The sequence below is a fragment of the Plectropomus leopardus genome, chromosome 3 (assembly GCF_026936395.1).
Source record: "Plectropomus leopardus strain MGB_pleo_1.0 chromosome 3, ASM2693639v1, whole genome shotgun sequence".
NCBI classification, from domain to species: Eukaryota; Metazoa; Chordata; class Actinopteri; order Perciformes; family Serranidae; genus Plectropomus; species Plectropomus leopardus.
Window position 1 is genome coordinate 4749092 of NC_142178.1, and position 24260 is coordinate 4773351.

At 39.3% G+C, this 24260-nt stretch overlaps 2 protein-coding genes across 2 annotated transcripts; both read left to right on the top strand.

Annotated features, from left to right (window-relative positions):
• Window positions 1-7540: 7540 nt before the first annotated feature.
• chrna9a (cholinergic receptor, nicotinic, alpha 9a) lies at window positions 7541-17464 on the top strand. The gene is made up of 7 exons (XM_088075254.1): window positions 7541-7981; window positions 8111-8256; window positions 9501-9655; window positions 9747-9927; window positions 14522-14873; window positions 15413-16017; window positions 16126-17464. Exons 1-7 carry the CDS (start codon window positions 7936-7938, stop codon window positions 16294-16296), a joined length of 1656 nt encoding a protein of 551 aa, XP_087931380.1. The 5' UTR covers window positions 7541-7935; the 3' UTR covers window positions 16297-17464.
• A 2984-nt stretch (window positions 17465-20448) lies between these two features.
• On the top strand, window positions 20449-23451 carry LOC148189866 (uncharacterized). Its single transcript, XM_088075255.1, has 2 exons — window positions 20449-20506; window positions 21535-23451. Exons 1-2 carry the CDS (start codon window positions 20464-20466, stop codon window positions 23151-23153), a joined length of 1662 nt encoding a protein of 553 aa, XP_087931381.1. The 5' UTR covers window positions 20449-20463; the 3' UTR covers window positions 23154-23451.
• The last annotated feature ends 809 nt before the right edge of the window (window positions 23452-24260 follow it).

Below are 24260 nucleotides of genomic sequence, written 5' to 3' on the forward strand. Positions count from 1 at the left end.
TATATGTTTCTGGAGGTTATATGTTGATTTTATATAAATCTGCAAATTCTTTTTTTTTTTTTAAAAAAAAAAAAAAAGCATGTTTGTATTGTTTGAAATGGTTACTCGGACATCAGTTGTATTGAAACGAAATCTGCATTATAGTTGGTATGTATCAGTCCTTAAAAAAGAAAACCTAAAATGTTTGTATTGATATACAAAATATAATTAAGGTATTTTTTACTGGTAGAGGATCTAAAATCAAAAAGAAAAAATCTGCCATTAAAAAGTGGGACATGAAACATCAACATTATTTAAAATTTTGACACCTCACATTTTTCTGAAACCATATGCCACGAGGCTCTATTTTTGTGTAAACTGTATTTTTTATTTATTTAACAGTATACCTCCTTTTAGAAAGTACCTGAAAAATATTAAGACAATACTGTCGATGTATCTTGCAAACTATCCCTAAATTCAATTTAAGGATTTAACATATTGAAACTATTTTTTCAATATATATTTTTTTTAATTTATATCTGTACAGTTTCACCTGTGGTGAATGAAAACCTGTGAAAATCATCTTATAATCTACAAGTGTTTGAAATATAATAATTTTGCCAAATAATGGCAGTGTCATCTATCTTTGTGCATTCAGTGTGAAAGTAACCCTTTCTGCCTCACTTGACTCAGTTTTTCTTTGAACTTAACTACACTTTATAACAGGGCTACCAAAAGTGGGGCCTGTGGTCTAGAGATGGTCCGGGAGAAGGTTCGAATTGGCCAGCCAGATATTTCTAGCTTTCTAATTTAAAATTAATTTTGAAAAAAATATAAAATAAATTGCTGTGGGGCACCTCGTGGCTCAGTGGACAGAGCGGCGCCCCATTTACAGAGGTTGTATCCTCACTGCAGCAGCTGCTGGTTCAATTCCGGCCTCGACCCTTTGTGACACGTAAACCCCCCCCCCCTCATGCTTAAACTGTCCTGTTCATTAAAGGCAACAAAAGCCCCCCAAAATAATCTTAAATGAACACATAAACTGATGTTTTCTTTATTTTTGGGGGTAAAGATGCTCTTTAATATATTTATGGTTAGTTATTTTTCATAATCGGAAAACAATTTTTCACAGAAAGTCGGTTTGGCATGAGTGAGGTTGAGACAAAAAAGGTGAGTCAGAGACATTGGCAAATGGGCAAAAGGCATTTCAGTGCCAGGAAATGGGATCTTAACATTTTGCATCTTAACAACACTAATAATCGGTGTTGGCTTCAGGCCTGTGGTTCACTATTAAGTTTCACTTGTGGCCCTCCAAGGAAAAAAGTTTGTGTGCCCCTGCTCTCTAAGAATCATATAAAAAGTAAAATTTATCACATGAACATACGACTACTTTGTAGAGGTTGTCTCATATTATTGCAACTAATGTTGGCCCGTGTGTGTGTATTGAAAATATACATTATGGACTGTTAAGTTTCCATTTGCCAGTCTAACGTATGTACGGAATCTGTATTGGAATACACATTAAATTAGATATTCATATCATTTAATTATTTAATTTATTCATCCAACATATTATTCTGATTGATGTTCTTTGGCTGGATTATAGTAGGCTATTTCTTGAATGATAATTGGGTCAAACCATTTTGTTTGGCCAACAAACTATGCTGTCAGACATAAATGTGCTGTGTGTCTGTAATGCAGTATCCATAAAAATGGGTGGCAAAACATAAAGGTGCTTATAAATAAAATGTATTATTATCATTATTATAAAAACACTAATAAATAGAATTATCTCAGTGGAAAGTGACAAAGATTGCGAGAGGCATCTTAGTGAGAGGCATTTCCTTCTATGAGAGCCTCTCTGGGGAGAAAAGTCGATGTGCAGTATTAGTTACAAAATATGATGACTACTGCCACACATTAAGAGAAAGCTCGAGTAAATGCTTCTGAGGGATTACGTCTGAAACAAAAGAGTGTATTTAAGGTGTTTCTTGTAACGATCTATTAAGTTCTCTTGTGTAAAATGTTATATATTATTCAGCAGTATGCAGTTTGACATTAATGTAACCTGAACATTCATGCCAGTAGAACTAATTTGAATTTGAAAATTTGAGAACAACACGTAACATATACACACACACACACAATAAGTAACAAGATGGAGAGTGGGCTGATGTAGCATGACTGCGTATGTGACTTTTAATCTTTGTTTTTAACACGGTTAATGTTTGTATGTTCTTAAATTAGAGCCTAACACACAACAGTGCAGTCGTATGTGTGTAAATGTGACATAAGTGAGTCTGTGTGTGTTTGGAGGTTTGAATATGCACGTGAGAGGATGACATGAGGAAATGAAGGCTGTGTTAGAAGATTTAGTTGAGTGATAATGAAGGCGCAAAAAAGACGACCAGGAACAGCAGATAATGAGGAAAAAGCTGACAGAAGCCGTCCCTCCCCCATCATACTCTTCTTCCCGCTCTTTCTCTCACATTTCTATGTCGTTTGTGGTGTTCAGCGCTGCCAAGGATGAGAGATACAGAGCAGGCTTTTCAAGGATGCGCTGAAAAACACTTAACCACATCCCAGCACACACACACACACACACACACACACACACACACACACACACACACACACACGCACCACCACCACTTCCATTGCAGAGTCAAACTTGTGCAAACACACACAGCAACTCAGTCCTTACACACGTTCACTCTTATGCACACACTTACACATGCCCATGTTCACACTCATAATGTATATCTGTAAATAACATACGCACAGGGCAGACCACATGAACACAGTATTCAAATTCGTACATCTTTATTAATCCTACCAAGGGCAATATGTTTGAACAACTCCCTGCACACGTATTATAACACTCAGTAACATGTAGATATTTAGATAGTAGAAAATAAAAATAAAAACATGCCAAGGAGTTGGGCAGAATAGAGGAATTTATTTTAAAAAAAGTTTGATTGTCAATAAAAGACATAAAAACAACAAAATCAATTAAAAAATAATAATTTACAGAGAATTTAAAAAATGAATCACACAAGGAATAAAAGATTTTGAATAGTGGTTTGTCTTACAAGCAGCGACAGAGACAGTAGGCGGGTTTCCATTAACCCTCAAATTGCGCAAATTGAAACTCACCATGCACCTAATGGAAACACGTCAATTTAGAAAAATCTTATTTTATACTTTATACTTATATACCATTTATCGCAAAAAAGTTTTTAAGCTTGCATGAGGTGGTATTTCAGGCAATTCCAAAAAAGCCATATTTTGCAAAACTGCAATGAAAACCCTTTTTTTTCATGATGCAGCAGGCTCTACAAGAGCTGTTATTGCATTGCATAACACATCAAAAGTTGAGCGGATTATCCGGAAGTTTCGAATCTACAATTCCTCTGTGAAATTATGGACTATTACCTCCCAGAAATCCCTCATACCTGGCCACTCCCACGTATTAGGGGTTTGCCTTTCCATTTTGGCTCCATTACACGCCTATATGACGGCTAGTACGTTGGCTGCAATAGAAAAAAAGCTGCTTGGAATGTTATCGCGAGAGGAGAAGTCACAGAACATCACTCAATGGAAATGCAATTGTGTTTTATCAACAGTGCAAAAATACTGTAAAATATTGTAAGTTTTGCGCAAATCTGTAATGGAAACCCACCTAATGTATCTGCAAGAACTTCCAGATGATGCTAATATACATGTTGCTCTCTGAATGATTTGTTGATTGCAAAAACAACTTTGAGTCACTCATGCGATCTAAGAGCAGATTTCAGCAATGCTATTGAGTCTCTGACTTTCAGTGGCTGTAAAACCAGCACAATAAGTCCATAATATGAATTTCTTTTTTACTTGATGTTGTATAACTTGAGAAAAATCACAATTCTTCTCAAAGCACACTGATAAACCATATAAGTGTTAGAGGAAATTATCTGTAATACCATTTACTTTTTATGTAATAAACCTCAAATTGTATTTTTTTCACAAGTTGTTTAGAATACACAAGACTATTGCCTGACAGACACCCCGAGAACATACAGACTTGTTCACAGAGCTCACATTTTGTTTAAATACTGTCTGCATGTTTGTAGTTTTTGAGTTACAGTGACAGAGAAACGCTTTGAGAGTTTTTGACAGTGTTTGACTGCCGGCTGTGGCCAGATCTTTGATCTCTTGCTGAGCTCTCTCCCACAGCTACCACAATGCCTTACCCCTCTCTCACTCTCTCACACACACACACGCACACACACACACACACACACACACACACACACACACACACACACACACACACACACACACACACACACACACAGGTTGTTCTGGCATACCTCTCAAGCACCTCTTTAGTATATAAAGGAGCTGGTGAATCAGACTTTTACACAGCAGAATTTTGACATGCCACAGTGGTGTTAATAACATTTCTAGCTTTAATGATTGCTGCATTTCATGTAAGTGTTGACATGACCTGCTTCCTATATATCTTCCTAACAGTTCCTATCGTCCATAAATTGAAACTGTTTTGATATATTGACACAGTTTGTCACCTTAGAATTGTAAGTTTCTATCTGACATCTTTGTCAAAATTGAGTTTTCATATATACTTAATCTGTGGCAACTTATTAACAAGACATGAGGTTTTTTTTTAAAGTAAAAATCATTATTGCTGTTTGGAAGGCAAAACTTATTAACACATTATCTCAAGAAGAAAAACGACGGCAAAATTATCTAATGATCGTGTTTAAAAATAAATCTATTTTCCCTAATCATGGCTCCAGGGTTCAGGAGTTATATTTATTGGATATGACCTGTCACTAAGCCCTGCCCTTAAATGCCAAAGAGTCAATCACATTTCGCGCAGCTACACAATGCACTCTGACCGTAGACCTTTATAGAAAACCCATGAGAAAACAAACCTCCATTATAACTTGAAAAAATGGTCAAAAGATGTTTCCTAAACCTCACATTAACAGAGCAAAGTGTCTCTTATCATTAGCTTAAGTTAGTTAATAGCTGCTAATAGCTGCCAATAGCCTCTAACTTTATGGACAACTTCAGCTTTGTAATGTTAGCTCATCGTGTCATCTTTTCAACTTAGTCTCAGTATTTTTGTTCTTTGACATTTGGACATCAGTGTTAACTGTAGCAAAAGGTTGTAGTTAAAGCCCACCCACCTGAAAACTGTTAACATTAAGCTTTCTTTGTAACCTTAGCTGTAAGGTTACAAAGAAAGCAAAGGCTGGATAACACTAACACCACATAGTGAAGAGCCTTTTGATAGGTTCTGTGTAAAATTAGGAGCTTCTCTCTCCAAAAGTTCTGTGTAGCATCTTTGGATATGTCTATGACATTGGCAGCCGCCATTGTTAATCTAATATGAATTCTAGTACTGAAGCTGAATGTTGTGCACTTGACATTGATTATTGTATACACACACACATTTCCTTAGCTGTTACTACACTCTTGTTCTCTGTATGTACCTCTCTTTCTTTCTCTTACTGTCTCACCCTCTGAAACTCCCCCACTCTCTTTCCTCTCTCCCGTTTGCTGCAAACACACTGACTCTGACACACACAGCCCCCCCTCGATATACACTATCACCATTATTCACAAGCTCACAGTGCTTCTGTTTTATCCTGTGCATACATTGTGTATGACTTTTAAAAGTTCAGTACACATCACACACATGAACTCATTGACACTGACTGTCTGTCTGTCCATCTATCTATCTTTTTTACACACACACACACACACACACACACACATGCACGCACACCCAACAACACAAATTAAACCCTGCACAGAGACAATGATAAATGATTTACCAAAACTATTCTTTAACTCAAACTCTGGCTCAATGACACTATTTCACACTTTTTTCTTTTTCAGACATACACTCACACAGACACACACACACACACACACACACACACACACACACACACACACACACACACAGGAAACACCTGTCCTGTACGCGCTCAGTACCACAGAAACTGTGACATGGTAACACATCACATTATCATGCGCTGAACTCTGCAGAATAACACAGCAGAACGAGTCAATAACATTTCTAACGGATGTTTTTTGATGCAAAAGTTTGGATCTACTGTAGAGGTCAGAGGTCTGCTTCTTTTGAAGTGGTTTAATCCAGGCACTGATTCAAATGAAATGATGTCAAACAAAAGACTTTTGAAGAAAAGCATGATCTTTGTGTGTCATATTTTTAGTACGACTGCTGCGTGATATTTGGCCTCAGTGGTTTCCCTATTAAAGATATATTCTGAATATTAGAAATACTGTGCAGCCAAAGTCTACTTTAAAACAGCAGCACAAATAAGAATGATTTCTCTGGCCTCTGAATATCTTTCCACATTTACATGTACAAATATTTCAATGTATACAAATATATATCGACATTCTGTGAATATGTTGAAACCTTATGTGTCGTTACATTTAAACAATGCTTTGATTAACATGTGGTTATTTCAAGCTCAAAAACCTCTTAGCTGGGTAAGGAAAACTCTTTTGGTTACCCATTTTGTCATTGTAAACACAGCTGGAAATATCCTGACAGTGATCTGATGCTTTCTGCAGCTTGGCATCCGTCTTGACGAGCTGTCAGATCATCAACCATCACGTTCTTGAACTACTTTACAAGAGAAATGTTGATTAGAAATGTATGAAACATGACATATCCTTGATTTGCAAAAACAAATAATGCCAACATTTTATTGCTGTGCAAAACTGACAATTTTTGCCTTATCTTAGCAATACCATGCATCACAGTTACACAGTCTACAAATACTTGCTAAACTTGATTTTAACCTCTCATTTTGATAGATAGCATATACATATTCATTTTTTTTACTTGTTACAGCCTTTTTTCTGTGTTTTACACATACACACACAAATGCCAACAACAACAAAGAAATATACAATCAAACAAAAACATTTTAATCCAGCACAGGATCTTAATGTATCAACAAAAAAGTATAAATAATGCGTAACACAAAGTTTTATGCATAACTGAAGCACAACTGTATAAAAACACAATTTATTTCCATACTAATCCTTTTTTTTTTTTTAAAGAAAACCTTCAATTATCAACAACAACAGAAAAGTTTTAAGGTGCAATAAGATACTCTAAACCTTAAAGTTGTCACGTCTGCTGGTCAATATTACAACAGTTAATTAGTTGGCCTTCGTTTCTGGTTACTGATCTCTTCAACAGCCCGTGGACAAAGAGAGGATAAAATCTACTCCTATCACTGATCTACAACCAGTGTACAGCTTTACTGTTGTTATGTTAAAGATTCCTAATTAAAGGTGAAACCTGATCGTGGATCCATGTGAAGTTCATTGCCATGTAGCATGTATGACATGTGTCATGACATGTGTGTGTTCATCTTGAATGACCTGAGCAGAGTCAAGAAAGTATCGCTGTATGTGTGTGACTGACACATGTCGTTAGCTGTGTAATGCAGCATGGTGTGTGTGTGTGTGTGTGTGTGTGTGTGTGTGTGTGTAATACAGCTGGTTGTGGTCATGAACACAAGTGGATAGGGCTGCAAGCATCATATTTCACCAAGTGCCTGTGTGCTATGCGATACTGCCTATGTGTGTGTATGTGTGTGTGTGTATGTGTGTGTGTGTATGTAAGTGTGTGAGTGTGAGTGATAGCCTCAGGTCCTGTTCCAGTGCAGCGATCACACACAGAGAAACGGTGAAAGAGAGGCAACCTGCGACTAACAGCTAGCGAAGCATTGAGAGCTTCTGACAGGATGTGAGATGTCGAGAATTTTCTGTGGTCTCGCTGAGCGTCAGCCAGGGAGAATGGAGATCAGAATAGAGTGACGCTCTGGATTTGGACCTGGGCTGTCTCTGGGACTGCTGTGCTGAATAATTGATCCTTCAGCTTGTGACTGGTTGAAGATGAGGAAGGCAGTGTTGATGGTTTGGATCAGCCTTTTGCTGCAAGGTCAGTTCTGATCAGTTTGCTGTTCATATTTGCCTCAAATCTGCTCTTGTCTCTGCAGTCCGTCATCTATTGTAACCCTCTACCGTTGTCCTCATCCTCTGCTCTCCTCCTCCTCCTCCTCCCCCTCAGTGTCACACGGGGCTCAGGGTCATTATGCTCGCAAACTTCTGGCTGACCTGATGGAGGATTACTCCAATGCTCTGAGGCCAGTGGATGACACAGACAAAGCTCTTAATGTTTCCCTGCAGATCACCCTGTCACAGATCAAAGATATGGTAAGTAGAAAGAAAACTAACACACACACACACACACACACACACACGCACGCACGCACGCACGCACGCACGCACGCACACACACACACACACACACACACACACACACACAGGAAAACACATACGGCCATTCAACCTGAAAAGAATCTTTTCAGATGAGCCTTTAAATACGTTGACAATATTAACTTGCATATATTCTGTTCTTTCTTGTTCATACACTTCAGCAGGATGCCTACAGTGACCCAATATATATATATATATATATATATATATATATATATATATATATATATATATATATATATATATATATATATATATATATATATATGTATAACAATAACAAAAAACAAAAACAAAAAAAAATTTCATAAAAAATAAAATCAAATAAAACAGAATAAAATAAAGTATAAAGTATTAACTGGTGATTAAATATTTTGCCTATTCTGTCTCTTCTCAGTGTTTTTCTTGATTACATGATCATAATCTCACCTAGATTTTAATTTTTTTCAAATTACAACCTAAAGGTACACATACACACACACACACACACACACACATATATATATATATATACTGGAGTATTTGTGTGTGTGTATATATACACACACACAAATACTCCAGGTGTGCTTCTTTGAAACCTCTGTAGCTTTAAAGAATTCTTTGCCTGACAACATGAAACTTAATGCTGGGCTTACCTGTGACTGCTTCAGATTTTAAGAGGATAAATTCTATTAATGTGCTTGTCAGTAGGAGCTGGCTCCCTCGGGCATGATGCAGCAGGTGCTGCAAGAGCTGTTATTGCATCGCATAACTCTTCAAAAGTTGAGCGGATCATCAGGAAGTTTTGAATCCACAATTCCTCCACGAAATCTTGGACTATCACCTCCCAGAAATGCCTCATACGTGGCTGCTCCCACGTATAGGGCGCTTGCCTTTCTTTATTGCTCTCATTACACACCTACATCGCCTTTGTATGGAAATAATGACGGCTAGTGTGGTGGCTGCAATAGCAATAAAGCTGCTAATGTTTTGACCATCCATCAGCATGCTTCTTGGAATGTAATCAAGAGAGGAGAAGTGACAGAAAATAACTCAGTGGAAATGCAGTCATCTTATAATTGTGTTTTATCGACATTTCGAAAATATTGCTTACGTTTTGCACAAATCTGTTATATATATACGTATATGACAGAAAATAGGGAAAAGCATAATAGGTTCCTCTTGTGTTTGTGTGTGTGTAGGATGAGAGGAACCAGGTGCTCACCACGTACCTGTGGATCAGACAGGCCTGGCATGACGCCTACCTGAAGTGGGACAAGGAAGACTATGACAACCTGGAGATGATCAACATCCCGAGCGACCTGGTTTGGAAGCCGGACATCGTCCTCTACAACAAGTCAGTAACAAGAGACCGTTCACAGGGCACCTTTAATGCAGTTGTGTGTGAAATGTGAGTGATGTGTGCTTTCCTCTGTATGTGTGAGTAGAGCAGATGATGAGCCTGCAGATGCATCCAGCACTAATGTGAAGCTGCGATATAACGGAGAGATCATCTGGGACTCTCCAGCCATCACAAAGAGCACATGTGTGGTGGACGTTTCCTACTTCCCCTTCGACTGGCAGCAGTGCAACCTCACCTTTGGCTCCTGGACCTACAACGGCAACCAGGTTCGTGTGAGCATGCTGGTGACGGGGTTAATAAGACGGAGATTACACCTTCTATCTTGTTTGAATCAGTTCATATTCCAGGTTAAAGGCTGTCTTTTATTTAGACGGCGGTAGATGATTAAAGCCTTGATCATGACTGATCCTGAAAGGAACATTCTTAGAGTTGATATTCTGCCTTCACCCTGATATTCTGTCAAACATGGCTTCCAAAACATTTAGATTTTGTTTAACCCTTCAAAACATGATCAAATGTTTTTGTCTTCTTTCAACATGGGTTTTCAAAACATGGGTAGAAAACGATGGGCAACTGAACAAGGCATGGCCCAAAAATTAGCTGGAAATTTGTAAAAATAAATAAATAAAATAAAATATATGAAAAGAAAAGAAAAGTTCAGCACACAACACACACATTTTACTAAGTACTTGCAATTTGTGGAACATTTCTTGTCAAGTTGCTCATTGACTTTTCCTCCTAGTTTCCTCCAACAAACCAGGTTGCAAGGGTTAATTGGGTCAGTCTGAATTGAATTCCAAAGGTTTCACAGCTATGAACAACACCAAATCATTTTTATTAACTACGCACACCCTGTTTTCAGCACAGACTACATCTCTGCAGTCCAGTAAAAGTGAAATGTGAAAGGGCTCGCTTGTATCCATGAACCCACAAAAGAAATATCACCTGAATCTGCAGCTCCTCTCAGTTTTATGGAGCTTTATGGTGAGTTCCAGCTTAGTGTTTAGTGGCCACAACTTTACTGATTTGGTTCAGTCTCACCCATCTTAGAGCGTTGATGGGTGGGTGGTGGGTCGAAGCTGCTAGCTGCTTCGATGCGTGGTCGAAGCAGCTAGCTGTTTTCAGCAGAAACACTATGAACCCTCTGTACACAAGCTGCTCAGCACTGAACAGCTAACAGACACAGTTAGAGACCAGCTAGTCAGTCCCTTCACCATGTGATCACAACTATTAATACTAATTCAGCCAATCCCAATGACTTCTGGATTAAAAATGACTAGAATCTCATTTAATTGCAGAGCTGTGTGTGCCGTGGACAGTCTCACACACAGTGACTGGGCTCACTGTTAGCATCACACAGCTAATGTTACCCCATGATTATTAAAGGGTTTAATGACTGAGTTGAGCCTTTTCTGTTTTGTTGTGACATTGTTGGGCCCGTTTAACGGATTAGTGTTGGATGTCAGCTGCTGCTGTGTTAGCTCATGCTAACTGGGCAGGGAGAGAAGGAAGAGAGCGGCTCACAGAGACAGTCATTTAGCGCTGCTTGAAATGGCAACAACAGTCCCCAATCCACCCACAACCACCCCTACCATTACAAATAGACTCCAATTTGATTGGAAACACTGAATGCTCATAATGATAGGCACTGAATCTGAGACAGTGGAGCAACTGATTTTGCAGATATTTATTAACCTGCAATTTCATTGCAAAATTAATATTGCAACATTCTGTCATGTAAAACTGGCAACAGGAACTCGAAATAATCACTCTTTAATCCAAAGGAACAGCAACAGAACATCACATGAACAAATCAAGGATCCAAGAAACACTGAACTTAAAATCAGGACATGAATACAAGCTAGACTGATGAGGGGATGAAGTGCAAGTGGAGAGAAAGGGCAGAAACGCTCAGGTGAGGGGAATAAGACCATATAAGATAAGAATGGCTCTACAAAAAACGGAAAAGTCTTTTCTTTGCATTTTTCAAAAAATGTGCGTTTGTATGATAACACTGTGAAAAGGATCCTCATGTACAAAAAAACAACTGAAATCGCAGTAGTATGCATGCCGGGCCAGTAGGTGGTATTGTAACTTTGTAATGACACAACATAGAAGAAGACCACGCGTATAAGTGTGGACGTGACATCACCATTCTCCATGCATTGCCAGTTTACATTGTGACAGAAGGGGTTGTGTCTTCAAAAAATTGTAGTTTGGGACCTGGTTTTAAAAAGTTTGTGTTTTCAGGCCCCCAAAATGCTGTTGTCGTGTGAATGAAAGGCCAAACCGTAACAAAAGTTTAACATTTGATGCAAGAACAATTGCTGTGTAAACAGCCCCTGAGGTGATGAGGCAGAAGAACAGGCAGGGAGCTGATTGGCTAGGAGAAACTGAGAAGCAGGAAAGACAAACGAGTCTGATGCAGGCTTCCTGATAATACATCCATGGATGCAGGACAACTGTGTAGATGGGTCAATGAGGGGAAGCACAGGAACACAGGAGGAGAAAAACAGCGAACTGAAACTCAAAGCCAAGAAAACACAGTCTTCTTAATAAGCTGACCAAGTTACGACAAAGACAGATTCACAAATAAAAGCAACATAAATGAGTCTTGAGCAGAGACTTACACTATGTTCACACTGCAATCCTTGGTGCTCAATTCGGATTATTTTCTAGATCTGATTTTTTAATGTAGCTGTTCACATTATCGTTTAAAATGTAACAAGTATCAGACTCCAGTGTGAACTGGTCATGGCCCTGATGTGGCCCACATGCCCAGAGGAACAACAAAACATCACACACAGCATGCTATGTATACGGAAGTAAACAAGGAGGAGTCCATAATAAACATGGACGCCACTGATGGGCCTGTGTAGAGTTTAATTTTTAAGTTATTGTGCAGTGGAAGGCACAAGGCAAATGTTGAAGCAATGCTTTGTAACAATATAGGTTTTTAAGTGCTGTAACAGAATGATAAAAATAGCATAATTTCTGTCATTCAAGCTGCAGTTCCACCTGTGACCACAGTGGGGGTTGCAAAGGCACAGTGGCGCTGTTTGTGTTTTCACTAATTAACTCCACAGGCAGAAGAAGAAGCAAGGCAGCGTTACTTATGAAGGATTTTTATACAAAGAAGGCACAGGAAGTGGATGAATGAGACAAAGTGCTTTTTCAGTCTCTACTGTACCTAAGGCAATTCTAAATGCCCATGTGCAGTTTAAAATTGACTGGGCAACCCATTGAGGAGAAAAACGGATGCAGACAGACGGACAGACAGAGTTTTCTTCATGTTATAGTAGGATGTCAATCCAGAGTGACATAAACGTAACAATAAATTCCCATACAATTCACATGGCTGTTCAGACTGAGGTCCCATTTCAAAAACTCAGATCTGTATCTGATTTAGAACCACACATGAGAGTGGCCTGAATTTGATTTGAAAAGATCATTTTCCATGTGATTTGTGCCACTTGGACCTGCAGTTTGAACGTAGTGTTAGTCCAGTCTTCACAAGTCTAATGGAATCAGGACGTGGCAGACCATGACAGTCCTGGAAGGACTTGGTGGTGAAGCATTGAGCGTTTAAAGTGGAGTGGAGGGAGTTGGTGAAGATCAAAAACAGAGTAAAAAGATAGTGAATATTGGACTTACATTAATCAGGTGGACACAAACACAACTCATGTTAAATTATTTAGAGTGCTGCATGGATGATGTTTTTTTTTTTTTTGTAGGCCGACTCAAAAGTCAAAGTTACCCTGTTTTCCTTGTCAAGAGGGTAGTAGGATTTTGGATTATTGCAAAAAATAAGCTCTGTGGCAAACAAGAGTTTATGATACTTGCACATTTGAGATAAAATTTGCAAATTAACACCACTTTTATGACTAATGACGTGTAAATGCAAGAAATAAAAAGATAATGTTATGTTTTAAACAAACTACACCACGGTTACATGACTTTAACATCGACACCACAACGAGGCTGTGGAACTGTGTTTGGCGTGATGAAGCTCTGTAATGTCATTTAGCCACTTGTTAACAACCGTCTTTTTTAGGACAAGTTTAAGTTTCAGAGTTCAATAGTGTTATTACTGATGACTCTTATGCCGTCTTATTCTTTTATGATTTGGATGAACTGACGTTTTAAGGTGCAAAAAGTCAAATAACCCAGCTAGCAGGGAACCTTCCCACAACACTGGCTAATGTTACCTACAAGTTGTAAAAATGTTTTAAATAATACATTTTGATCTAATGTTCAAAGAACATTTTAAGGATGTTTATCAATTCAAATAATGTTCTGTAAGGTTAAATGCTGATTAAGACGTAACATTATAAATGCAGCATTCTGAGGATGTTTTGATGATGTTGAGCGGTGACAGATCAGAGAATGTTCTTTTATAAACTGTTCCCACAATGTTTCATAAGAACAAAGGAAGAATGTTTTCAAAGCAACATACAGAACATGTTTTCAAGATGTTATTGAGGCCTGAGATTACACAACATTTTTTATGAAACGTTCCTGTAATGTGACAAGTTAACAAAAAAAACCCAAAAAATGTTTTAACATTACCCTAGCTTGAGAAGAACATTCTGGGAACTAAAAGAAAACTTTCCGCTTAAAACATCACTAAAACATTGCATTGTACCATTCTCAGAACATTTTTAAAACCAAAAATTGCTACCTGGGAAGGTGACAGAGGTTTTTTTGTGCAGTTTGCATCTTAAGTATATGTGTTGGTTTTCATGTTGCTTCTCCAGTGAAACTCTGAGTAGTTCATACAGTAGGTCCAATGTGTATGGGTATGGGTCATCTACTAACCCTAATGTTTTCATGTGTGCTGATGTGTGTCCTGTACATCAGGTGGACATCAGTTTGGGGATGGACAGTGGTGATCTGTCTGACTTTGTGGAGAACGTGGAATGGGAGTGTCACGGCATGCCGGCAGTTAGAAACGTCATGATGTATGGCTGCTGCTCCGACCCTTACACTGAAATCACCTACACCCTGCTCCTGAAGCGCCGCTCCTCTTTCTACATCTTCAACCTGCTCCTGCCCTGCTTCCTCATCTCGTTCCTTGCGCCGCTGGGCTTCTACCTGCCGGCAGACTCTGGGGAGAAGGTTTCCCTTGGGGTCACAGTGCTGCTGGCGCTCACTGTGTTCCAGCTGCTGGTGGCTGAGAGCATGCCTCCTGCAGAGAGCATGCCCTACATAGGTTTGAATTATTCTCTCTGCATGCAGTTTTGCTTCATTATTGAAGTATTTAAACTATAGACTCCCCTCTCCATAGGATAGAATAAAAGAATAAAAACTGGTGAAAAGTTGTGGTTTATAAAAATACAAACATCTATAGCAGCTCATAAAATACTAACTAACTAACTAATACTCTAAAAAAATATATTGACATGTGCTCTGTGTTTAAAGGCTTTAGAATCTCATAAATTTGAATTATTTTTTCCCCCCAATTTTATCATGCATATCTTTTAATAAATCATCTCATCAGTAATGAGCTTCCATATAAAATTCAGTTATGCAATGCGAGGACTAAACTGGCTGTTAAATAGGTTGATATATCTATGTATAAAGATGTATCTGGGACAACATATTTCCATGGCACGTCTTTCTGGATCACTGCTGATGAAGTGAGGAAGTTGTGTGCGAATGTTCAACCTCATAGTCTAGCTATTAGAGCAGCTATGTGCGTGTTGTCCTTCTCCTTCATAAACCTGTCCTATCCTCTGTCCTCTCCTCCAGGAAAGTACTACATAGCCACAATGACTATGATCACAGCCTCCACGTCTCTCACCATCTTCATCATGAACATTCACTTCTGTGGTGCGGAGGCTAAACCAGTCCCTCACTGGGCCAAGGTGCTCATCATAGACTACATGTCCAAAATCTTCTTTGTCTACGAGGTGGGAGAGAACTGCACCACGCCGGAGAGCGAGAGGACCCCGCTGTACCCCGAGGAACCCATGAATGATACCGGCGGCTACCACGACGACCATTTCAACCAGTACCATCATGACAGCGACCCGTACAAGTACAGCAATGGCCACAGCATGCATCACCACAGCAGGCATCACAAAAGCCAGGTTAACGGCAACGCCAACAACAGCCACCACCATTACAACAACCATAACAACCACGTTTCCAGACTGGAGAGGGGAGAGGGGAAGCGGGAGACCACAAAGCACTACCACCACATCAGGAGGGACGAACTGGACTACCAGGCCCCTCTTCATCCGCAAAATCTCCAGCACCTGAACGGAGGGCTGAAGGAGCAGCTCCTCTATCCCACGGAGAAACTTCAAGTCCCAGCGTGCCCCTGCTGCTGCCCCTGCCTCCAACATAAACAGGTGCATCACCGCGGCATCGACTCACTTTACCCACTTATCTGATTACTCGTCTTCTTCTAAAGTTTCTTTAAGTGCTTGCTTTGGTTCGTCTATCCTTCTCTTCCTCAGGTGGTAAAGAACATCCAGTACATCGCCAACTGTTTCCGTGAGCAGAGAGCTACTTGCGTCAAGGCGGCCGAGTGGAAGAAAGTCGCCAAGGTGATGGATAGGTTTTTCATGTGGATCTTCTTCATTATGGTGTTCCTCATGAGCATCCTCATCATCGCCAAGGCATCCTGACAGCCTCCTTCATCACCATTGTGATAACATTCATCCTCCATCACCCCATTTTTAATTCAAAGCAGCACAAATCAGAACTGTTTTATATGTGTGTCAGTATTGTGTGTGTACGTGCGGTTGTGTAAGTTCATTGTTTTTTTTGCTTTGACATAAAGAGGACGAGGTCACCGCGCACCAATCATCCGTTCAACCACGAAGGCACAGAAGCACAGAGTTCATCAAAGCCTCTTGGTTAGTTAACGTCAGGTGTGCTCGCATGTGTGACGAAGCAGCAGAGTGGTAAGACAATCTAGGCCTCGCCTTGAACATGCATGGATTCTCCATTATTGATGAGCTAACAGCCAGACATCCCGCTATAGGCATTATGTTACTTACAATGCGTTTCAGGCAACCAGATGATGCTGCTTTCCAGAGTCAGGTTCAATGAGAGCAGCAGCAGATTAACCTTAAATACCTTATATATGGTTAATGATCCCAGGGCTGTCCTTGTGCTAATCATCATGGAAAAATGTGCACTGTGAAAACATTTAGTGTTTTTTTTAGTCTAGATGATAAGAAATTGGTTTACATTAGTTGTCAATACTTGAATGAGAGACTTGGAGGGAGCAGGTGAACGTTTCTCACTTCTTAAACATTACTCAGACCTTGAAGTCTACCTCCAGAGCGAGAATAGTGGAAGTACTGTACCTTTTGACTAACCTTCACTTTGCTCATCGGTCCAGTAAAAAAGAAGCTTTGATATCTTGTTCATTGGTTTTGCTTACTGTTCCACTAGTTTGCACTGTTACAAATGTAATGTGTTATACATGATTTATGTGTTATAACTTAATTTACAAAACTGTTCATTTGTGTTTTTTGTTGTTTTTAGCATATAAAATCTTTTTTCATTGCTTACTTTTCTGTATAACCATCCTTTTTGCATATACACAGTCATTTCCCTCTGTTTGTTAAGAAAGATGAACTCTTAACCAGCATAAATAGTCACACAGATGAATACATAATTGACTTAGTGGCAGGAAGATGACGGTAGATAACATATAATAAATGCATAACAACAACAACAACAACAACAACAACAATAGTGGTATTTATAATATTTTTTATATTTCTATAGCACTTTTCAAACAAAGTTATGAAGTTCTTTACAAAAATAAAAAATGGTAGACAATAACAAAAAATAAAACAGTTTGTTTTTTTCCTTGTTCCATGTATTTATCATGGTCACTCTGTTTCCTGATTTATTTTGCAGTTTGTCTCCTTGTGCGTCTTGTGTTACTTCCTGCTTTTGTCTGTTTCATGCCTGTTTTCTGTCACACCTGTCCTGCATCAGCATCGTTAGTCCAATCAGCTCCCTGCCTCTTCTTCTGCCTCTTCACCTTATTCCCTTCTCCTGAGCATCTTTGCCCTTTTTCCTCCACCTGCACTCAATCCCCTCATCGGTCTAAGTTTGTATTTAAGTCCTGCTTTTCTGTTCAGTCTTTATTGGATCCTTGATTTCTTCAAATGATGTTTAGTTACTGTCTCCTTGGATTTAAGAGTGATCTTTTGAGTTTCTGTTGCCTACCACCTCCTGCATTTGGGTCCACCTGATCTGCTTCTCATGACAGTGAAATATAAAAAGTTATATAACATAAATACAAGTACCTTAAGTATGTGTATTTAGTTAACCTTCCACCACTGCAACTGAGATGGGATTACGAGAATCAGCTGATTTACTGTTTTCTACACAGGTGTGACACATTACACACACACACACACACACACACACACACAGTGGTTTAGTTTCTTTAGACATTCCCCCAGGAGCCTCTAGAGGGCAGAAATGATCACAGAGGACTCATTTAGTGAAAAGTGAATGAACTCCATGAATTTGAACATGTTAATACATTTATTTAGAAAGTGCCAAATGAACAGCTTAATAATATAAAAATACAGAAAATACAGAGAAACAACAAAGTATTTTCAGATTCTATAAATGGGCTGTAAGATGCAACAGTACAATATTAAAAAAAAAGGTATAAGAACCGATTTTAAGGTTTATTTAGCAGAGATTGTACAAAGTCTGTTGGGGCCACTGCTTCTCCAAATCTTTACTTTACAAGTAAACCTCTGTCCAGTTTTGTGAGCCACAGACACAGAAAACCAGAAGGTAAATACGAGTATTAATGATGATAACCTAAATAAAACAAAAATGTTTAGTGCCTTAAATAGACAAATCATAATAGATAAACATTTTAGTGCTTGTATTGTGAGGTTTGTGATATAATTTCTAATTCACTTATAAATAACATCAGACAATTTTCAGAAATATAGCAGACTTGAGCAGAAGTTCATTCTAATATCTATGAATAGGTACTCTCATTTACAGACTGCAACTGCCTCCCTGGCTCACTGAATATCTTTCTGTAGGTGTTTTTTTTTTTTTTTTTTTTAATAGATTCAATTAATAAAGTAACAAAAGAGAATTATAATAATAGTATAACAATCATTTAAAATCCACTCTTAATATGAGTGCTCTTTTGTCTGTGGCCCCAAAGAATTGACACCAGACTGTGTGAAGCCACTGTGTTTGGTATTATTAAAGTCTATGGTCCGAGGTCTCAGCACCACATCATGACAGAAACATCACAAAGACTAACCTTCTGTTATTAAACAAATCCACACTGTGTTCAGGCTGCTGTATTAACTCAAAGTGTTGAGTATCTGGAAATGTATTGCTTACATTATGTATGTTATTTAATATGTTTTAGTTATGTAAGCGATAACGTTGGTCTTTTGGTCGACCCACCACTGCGGTGCAGACTTAAAAATTTCAACAACTATTGGAAATATTGCTATGAAATTTTGTCCACACTTTCATGTCAAGGAAGAATTGTAATATGTTTTGTGGGTCTTGGACAGCACCACCCTCAGGTCAAATTTTCAATTCGTCCAATACTTTGGTTTCTAGCCAAATCCTTGCAAAACAAATTACATTCCCATCAGCCTCAGCTGCACTTATACTCCTGCTAATTAGCAAATGTAGCATAATAACATGCTAAATTTAGATGGTAAACACTAAACATGCTTAAAGCCAGGCTTTTAGCGTTGTTATTGTTAACATGGTAGCATGCTGATGTTAGCGTTTAGCTCAATGCACTGATGTGCCTGAGAACATCCTCACAGAGCTGTTTGCATGGCTGTAGATATATATATATCTTCTGTCATCTGACAGTTTTTCTGGTCTGTGTGATAGAAGTTGGCCTATGGTTTATCAACCCAGTTGCCAGACTAAATGTTGACATTTTACATATCTGGAAAACATGTGTATGCAACAATTGTACATCATTTTGTAGCGGATGTGTTAAACTTAATGTTTCTTTATGTTTCAACGATGCTGTGGTTAACGTGTATATATGCTTAGGCACAAAAAATGGGTAGGTTATGGTCGATGGTACAATCACTGCTTGAAATGCAGCCGTTGTCTTTCCTAAAGAACACTTAGTTTTGGTGGCACAATCACAGATGGAAATGTTGCCAATATATAAAACATGTGGCTTTGGGTACCAATTGCCACTGGAAAAGCTGTTGATATCTTGCTGAAAACCACCTGGTTTTAGAGGCACAATTGCTTTTGGAAATGCTACCCATGTGGCTCTAATAAAACCCACCTGTTTATGGTGGAACAATCTCCATTGATGAGCTAATAGACATCCAGTTTTGCTGTTTAATGGTCTGAAACAGTGGTGCAGCTTGGCAGTAATTTTGCCTCGGCTTTTGTCTAGCCTGAGGTTATTGATCCCTTGTGGTTCCTAAACAACAACTTATCAGCTCATTTTAAAGATAGACCAGACAATCAAATGACTCTACTGCTGGTCTTTGATCACACTGACCCCTCATGTATAGTATCTCATCCTGCTTCCCAGATCTTTACCTCAACTGGACCATGACCTCTTGCTGGAGTGTGTATCCTCACAGATAAGATCTGCTGTGCTGAGTGTTTCAGAGACGGACTATTGCACCACATTTTCCCCAGACTGATATTTGAAACATGGTGATGGCGATGGTTAGAGTTCAGAGAGGTTTAACATGTCATAGGGCCGGACACTCCCACTATGTTGGGATCTATATAGTCAGCTACTGTTCTCTTTGGTTCTCAATTTATGGAGGCAAAAGACCCGAAACAACATGTCAATGATTAGCAAACAGCTGTCTTCCATCAGCTGTGGGGGTAAGTTGAGATTATGTTTATTTCTTTTTAATGTGACCTATTCTTTCCAGCCTGTTCTCATTCTGAAGTTGTCAAAAAACTGCTGCTTTTGCAGTAATTTTGGTGAAAGGCTCTGACACTAAACCTACCTTTTGCGGTTAATTCCAGGCAGAACTGTTCATGGTGTTATTATGCGCTGCCACATGGCTGGATGGCACTTGCTGCGGCAGCATGATACACAGACGGGCAGTGTCAGTTTAAAAAGCTGCTGATAACGTAATATAAGGAGCACGAAGGTCCCTATAGGGCGGGTGGACAAATCCTGGACTTAAATGTGAATGTGATGTTTTTTTTCTACACCTGACAATGTGTCCCTTTTGCCTAAATGTAACCAATCATGCTGTTGTTGAGTAATACTAAACGTCACGTGCTTTGAGAAGAAGAAAAGTTCTTTTTTTTATGGTGGGGGAAACCATAATACCATAATAATAATAATAATAATAATAATAATAATAATAATAATAATAATAATAATAATAATAATAATAATAATAATAATAATAATAACTTTATTTATATAGCACCTTTAAAAAAAGAGTTTACAAAGTGCTTTGACAAGTAGAGCAAAGCAGAAGCAAGAGAGGTTACTTGCAGAAGAACATAATAATATGAGCCAACATCACCAACAAAAGAGAGAACAATTACAGAGTAAAAATAAAGACAACAAGCCATACAAATAAGAGTAAATACTTATCGAAGAATATTAGCGGTAAACACAAATATCACTGATAGTAGAATTAAACACGATTGGGGCAGAATAAAGAATAACTTAAAAGACAAAATAAAATACAAATAAAAATAGATGAATCAAGACAGACAAATTAAAATAGGAATTAAAATCAAGATAAAAATTAGGATTAGAATAGAAATTAAAATTAAAATTTAGACTTGGAAGTCCACTGCAAAGCAACAAAATTTGATGCCTTGAGCTGAGAATGTTCATTCTATTTTGATTGATACATAAACTTTCTCCTTTTGTGTCTCCTCAGGCAGGAAACCTTCTCCATCCTCCATTGAAGTCAGACTGGTTTTGCTGGGGAAGACTGGCAGTGGAAAAAGCTCCACCGCTAACTCCATCTTGGGCCGCAAGTTCTTTGACTCAAAGGTCGGCAGCTCCTCTGTCACCCAGCGTTGTCGCAGGGTCTCTGGAGAATTTCGTGGACGACACTTGATGCTCCTGGACACTCCGGGGCTTCTGGACACTCATCAGACTCCACAAGAGGTGCAGAAGGAGTTGCGGAGGAGTGTTAGCCTCCTGTACCCTGGGCCCCATGTTCTCCTTCTTGTCATTCAGATTGGGAGGTTCACTCAGGAGGAGAAGGAGGCGGTGCGCCAGATCAAACAGGCAATGGGTTCCCATGCTTTGAGTTTCTCTGTGGTGGTTTTTACCCATGGAGACCTCCTGGAAGAAGGGACCTCCGTGAAGCAGTGTCTAATCGACGGGTGCATGGATCTGGAGGAGCTGGTGGCCGGATGTGGGGGGAGGTACTGTGTCTTCAACAACCAGAGCTACAAGAACAAGGAGCAGGTGGCGGAGCTGCTTGCCTTGGTGGATGCCACGATGCAGGGGAATGAAGGAGCATTCTACGGCATCAAGATGCTTCAGAAAGCAGAGGACGACTTTTCTCAGGAGCTGCAGGAGGAGTGGAGGCTCCTGAATGAGAAGGAGGAGCTGTTGAAAAAGGAGCAGGAGGTAGCGATAAAAGAACTGTATGACAAGCAGCTAGAGATGTTTCAGGAACAAAGCAAGAGGGAGATGGAGGAGCTGAAGAAACTACAGGAGCTGGAGAAGGAGAAGGAGGAGAAACTAGCAAGAGATCGGGAGGAGGCTTTTCGAAGACAGATGGAGGAGAACATCAAGAAGGAGAAGGAGAGGCAGATACAAGAGATGGTGAGAGTGATGGAGATACGCAGGGACGAGGAGGAGAAGAGGAGTGCTCTTCAAGACAAGCTCGACAAAGTTATGAAAAAGCTGGAGGAGCAGGTGGAGCAGGGGGAGAAAATGAAAAGAGCGATGGAGGAGAAGATCCGAAAGGCCCGAGCGGAAAATGAGAAGAAGGAAAGAGAGAGCGAGCTCCAGCAAAGACAGAAGGAGCATGCCATCCGGCAGAGGGAGGAGATGAAGAGAGACGCTTTGCAGAAAGAGCTGGATCGACTCACCAAGAGCTTGGAGGAGCAGATCAGGAAGGAGGAGGAAGGGAAAAAGCAAATGGAGGACAAGCTTAGACGCGAAAGGGAGGAGAACCAGAGAGATAGGGACATACAGATGGAGAATCAGAGAGCTGAGAAAAGGAGAACCATAGCCCTCATGCAGGAGCTGAAACTCATCAGAGCGAAAGTCGAGCAGCAAAAAGCGAGTGAAGAAAACCTCAGGAGGCAGCTGGAGGAGGAGCTGCAGAGGGAGAGGGAAAAGTGCGACAAAGAAATGTCCACGTTGAAAAAGCAGCCCGATGAGAAGCGTTCAGAGCTGTGCAAGGAGATGACGGAGAAGACGTCTGCAGAGAGACACAGCACAGTGACGACTGTGATCGGATATGTGCAGGAAATGGGACTGATGGGGCTGAACGCAACTTTAGGGAGTGTAGGAGCTCCCTGCTGTATACAGTAACATTTCTACAGTGGACTTATTATATCTCAAGACAAATACATTTGTTAGAACTATATCTTTTTCATACATATATGACCTTACTTTTTAATAATTCAGGAATGTAAAGGTACAATATGTTATGATCATTACTCTAGATTCCACCATAAAGACTTTGAGACCTGGATCGACATTACTTTTTTTGTGCTGCATTCACATGCCTTTCACAGGCTATATATCCCTGATTGAAACCTGAGCAGATTGGTTTGATTTCTTTCTGAAAAAACATGGGGAAGAAAAGCAGCAAGCAACTTGGCAAGAAATGTACCACAAATTGCAAGAAATTAGTAAAAGGTTACAAGAAAATTACTTGAAAAATACTTAAAAAAGAGTAGTATTAGAAAATTTGTAAATTATCCAAAAAATATGGATGTCCAGAAACCCCCCCCCCAATTTTAATATTTTAACATTTAAAATGATGATTACAAAAATTCATATTAAATAAATACATTTTTAAAAAAACTTTTTTTTTTTTTTTTTTTTAACTTTCTTTCTTGCCAATTTTTTGGCTATCGTGTTAAGTTGCTTGTTGCATTCTCCCTATGTTTTTGAAAGAAATCACACCAATTTGCTCAGGGTTCAAAGGGTTAACTCACAGTTATGAAATGTAAGGACATTTATATGACAGCAATTTCATTCCAACAAATGGATTTAATTCCATTGTGTCCTAAATCAGCAAATGCACAAAAATAGCACAGACTCTCCAAAATGATGGAGATAATCTGATTACCAGCTCCCCGCCCTCTGCTTTGGACTGCCCGTCTCTGTCTCCATCATCTAAATCTGTACTCAAACAAAAACCCTGTTGCCATTAATAAAGATCAAATATTGTGTGAGTGCTGTTTTAGTGTTCCTCACCGGTGCTCCAACAGCCATCTGGTTCTGTGACCGGCCAAAAAGTCAGCTTTTATCCACAGCCGCATGTGCTGTGTGTCCATGTCTCTCTCTCTCTCTCTCTCTCTCTCTCTCTCTCTCTCTCTCTGTGTGTGTGTGTGTGTATGAGAGAGAGAGAGAGAGGGAGAAAGAGAGCTGTGGGAAGAGAAGGTATTAAATATAGAGTGCACTGTCATG